The sequence below is a fragment of the Otolemur garnettii genome, unplaced genomic scaffold, assembly GCF_000181295.1.
Source record: "Otolemur garnettii isolate 467f Iridium unplaced genomic scaffold, OtoGar3 scaffold00211, whole genome shotgun sequence".
In the NCBI taxonomy this organism is placed as follows: Eukaryota; Metazoa; Chordata; class Mammalia; order Primates; family Galagidae; genus Otolemur; species Otolemur garnettii.
In genome coordinates, this window is record NW_003852606.1 from 1,186,479 (window position 1) to 1,189,371 (window position 2,893).

Below are 2,893 nucleotides of genomic sequence, written 5' to 3' on the forward strand. Positions count from 1 at the left end.
TTTTGTTGCCATTGTTGTTTAGCAGGCCCGGGCTGGTTTCCAACCCACCAGCCCTGGTGTATGTGGTAACCATGGAGCTACAGGCATCGAGCCTTGATACATGATTTTCAACTAATGCATATAGTCTATATGAGTTCAGTCTTTGTATTGTACATTCTATCAGTTTATGTTATATATATTGACATCACATAGAATTATTTCACTGCCTTAAAAACCAGGGTTTTTGATTTTTTTTTTTTGTTGTTGTTTTTGCTGGGGATTCAAAACACCAGGGTTGTTTTTGTTTTGTTTTATTTGCAGTTTTTGGCTAGGGCTGGGTTTGAACTTGCCACCTCCAGCATATGAGGCCAGCGCCCTACTCCTTTGAGCCACAGGCGCCGCCCGGTTTTTGTTTTTTTGAGACAGAGTCTCACTCTGTTGCCCTGGGGTAGAGTGCCAAGGCAATCTCTACAGCAACCTCAATAGCTCACAGCAAGCTCAAACTCTTGGGCTCAAGTGATCCTCCTGCCTCAGCCTCCCGAGTAACTGGAACTATAGGTGCCCGACACTACACTCGGCTAGTTTTTCCTATTTTTTAGTAGACACAGGATCTCACTCTTGCACAGGCTGGTCTCCAACTCCTGAGCTCAAGGGATTCACCCACCTAAGGGCCTCCCAGAGAGCTAGGATTACAGGCATGAGCCACCGCACGGGGCTAACCAGGAGGGTATCTAAAAAGTAAACTTTGAGTAGAACTCTATCATGCATAAAAGGACACTCATATGTAGACAGCTCAATGAATTTCACTGGCTGAACTCCTCTGGGAAACAGTACCCAGATCCAGAACAAGCTATTTCCCAGCCTGACCTTCACCATGACCCCCTTTCAGGCCAACTTTAGCCCCTCTGTCTCTGCCTCCCCACAAACTGGAGCTCCAAGGGGCCCAGGCTTCCCATCTGTTTATTGTTTGTTTTTGTTTTTTGGGATAGAGTCTCACTTTGTTGCCTCCTTGGTAGACTGCCCTGGCATCATAGCTCACAGCAACCTTTCTAACTCTTGAGCTCAAGTGATTCTCTGGCCTCACCCTCGCAAGTAGCTGGGACCACGGGCACCTGACAATGCCCAGCTATTTTTAGAGATGGGATCTCTCTGGAGTTCAGGCAATCTGCCCACCTTGGCCTCCCAAAGTGTTGGGATTATAGGTGTGAGCCACCATGCCTGGCCCCCATCTGGTTTGTTTTATTTCTCATCCCCAGAATGGCCTCCAGCCCTGCTGACACCCAGCATCCCCCTGAAATGCCTGATCTCTTTCATGCTTCAGCCCCCTAACACCCAGCATGGTCCCCTCACAGTCACAGGCCCCAATGCCTCCCCAGCGCCTCCTCACCCTCAGACAGACAGACACACACACAAATGAAGCCCAGCACTGGGTTTATTGCCTCCCTGGCAGGGAGAGGCATTTTGGGGCAGGCTGAGCAGGACAGGGCTGGGCTGGGAGTTTCTCAGTCTGTGTGAGGCAGGTTCAGTTGTGAAGTAGGGATATTTGTGGAGGTTGCTGGAGGTTGAGCTCAGGGTGAGGGGCCTGGGTCTGTGCTGAGAGATTCTGCCATTGTGAAATTAGTGTCACTCACCCTCCTGGGCTGTGAGAAGATGGGGAGGGCTGGAGTGTCTCTGTAAGAGAAACTGACCCAGGTAATTCCTGAGGGTCCAGGGGCATGGAGATGTTGTGATCTACATCCCCATCCTACAGTGCCTGGACAGGCAGGGAGGGGGGCCTGGCCACTGTGGCCCCTCCTTGGGTCATCCAATGGGTTATGAGGCTGGAAGGGGCATGGGGAGCTCAGAGCTCATCATGGTGTCGTGTCAGGTCCTCGCCATAGTTGGTGGCCTGGCTGCCCACGAACATGTTCCAGTTGCCCAGTATCTCAGCTTTGCTCAGACGCCCATCCTAGAGGAGGGTTAGGGGTCAGAGGGGACAACTCTGGCCCTGCTTGGGAAAGTCATCCATATGTCTAAGTATGTCCCCCTGGTCTCTGTGTCCCCTTCTCTCAGGTCTCTGTTCCCATCTCTCTGGGTCTCTGACATCCCTTTCTCTGGGTGTCTGTCCCCCTCTCTCGGGGTCTCTGTACTCCTCTATCTCTTTCTCTCTCTGTGTTTCTCTTTCTTTATCCTACCAAACAGGGACGACCCCAGCCCCAGGTGTAGGCTTGCTTATGTCTGCACACCCGCCCAGCATCCCTGCTCAGTGCCTGCTTATGCATCTCATCATGGCACCTTGTCTATGTCGCTCTCCTGTAGCAGGTGGTTGGCCTCCACCAGGGGCTGGTCCTGGGAGGGAGGTAGCACCCAGTGGCCAACCTCTTTCCCATCCAGTCGCCCATCCTTGTTCAGGTCCCGGAAGTCCTGGAACTGCTGCCGCTCAGTCTGCACCCAGGCTGGCTCCTCTTCCCCAGGCTCCTCAGAGTACAGATCCGCTGGGTATGGAACAGAGGGGACAGAGTCAGGGGTAGCTCTGGGGGCACAGAGAGCCTGGGATTCAATCCTGGCTCTGACATTTCCTGGCCTGTGAATGTAGGCAATTTGCTACACTTTCTTTGCCTCAATTTCCCCTTCTATTTAAATGGGATTAGTAAAGCCAGGCACAGTGGTCCCAGCTACTGGGGAAGCTGAGGCAGAAGGATTGCTTGAGCCCAGGAGTTTGAGATTACAATAAGCTATGATAACACTACTGCACTCTAGCCTGGTGACAAAATGAGACTCTGTCTCTAAAAAATAAAAAAAGGCTGGGTGGCTCAGCACCTGTGGCTCAAGTGGCTAAGGCGCCAGCCACACACACCTAAGGTGGCGGGTTCGAATCCCCAGCCTGGGCCCGCCAAACAACAATGATGGCTGCAACCAAAAAATGGCCAGGCGT

General features: G+C 52.2%; 1 protein-coding gene across 2 annotated transcripts in view; it reads right to left on the reverse strand.

Moving 5' to 3' along the window:
• Positions 1-1,393: 1,393 nt before the first annotated feature.
• RCN3 (reticulocalbin 3) overlaps positions 1,394-2,893 on the reverse strand; it is a 15,636-nt gene continuing 14,136 nt past the window's right edge. For both annotated transcript variants that reach the window (XM_003801483.3, XM_023507918.1), the window contains exons 6-7: positions 2,254-2,453; positions 1,394-1,927 (exon numbers count right to left, since the gene is read on the reverse strand). In XM_003801483.3, the coding sequence (XP_003801531.1) occupies positions 1,820-1,927; positions 2,254-2,453 (308 nt within the window). In that variant the 3' untranslated portion in view covers positions 1,394-1,819. The remainder of the gene's footprint in view (positions 1,928-2,253; positions 2,454-2,893) is intronic.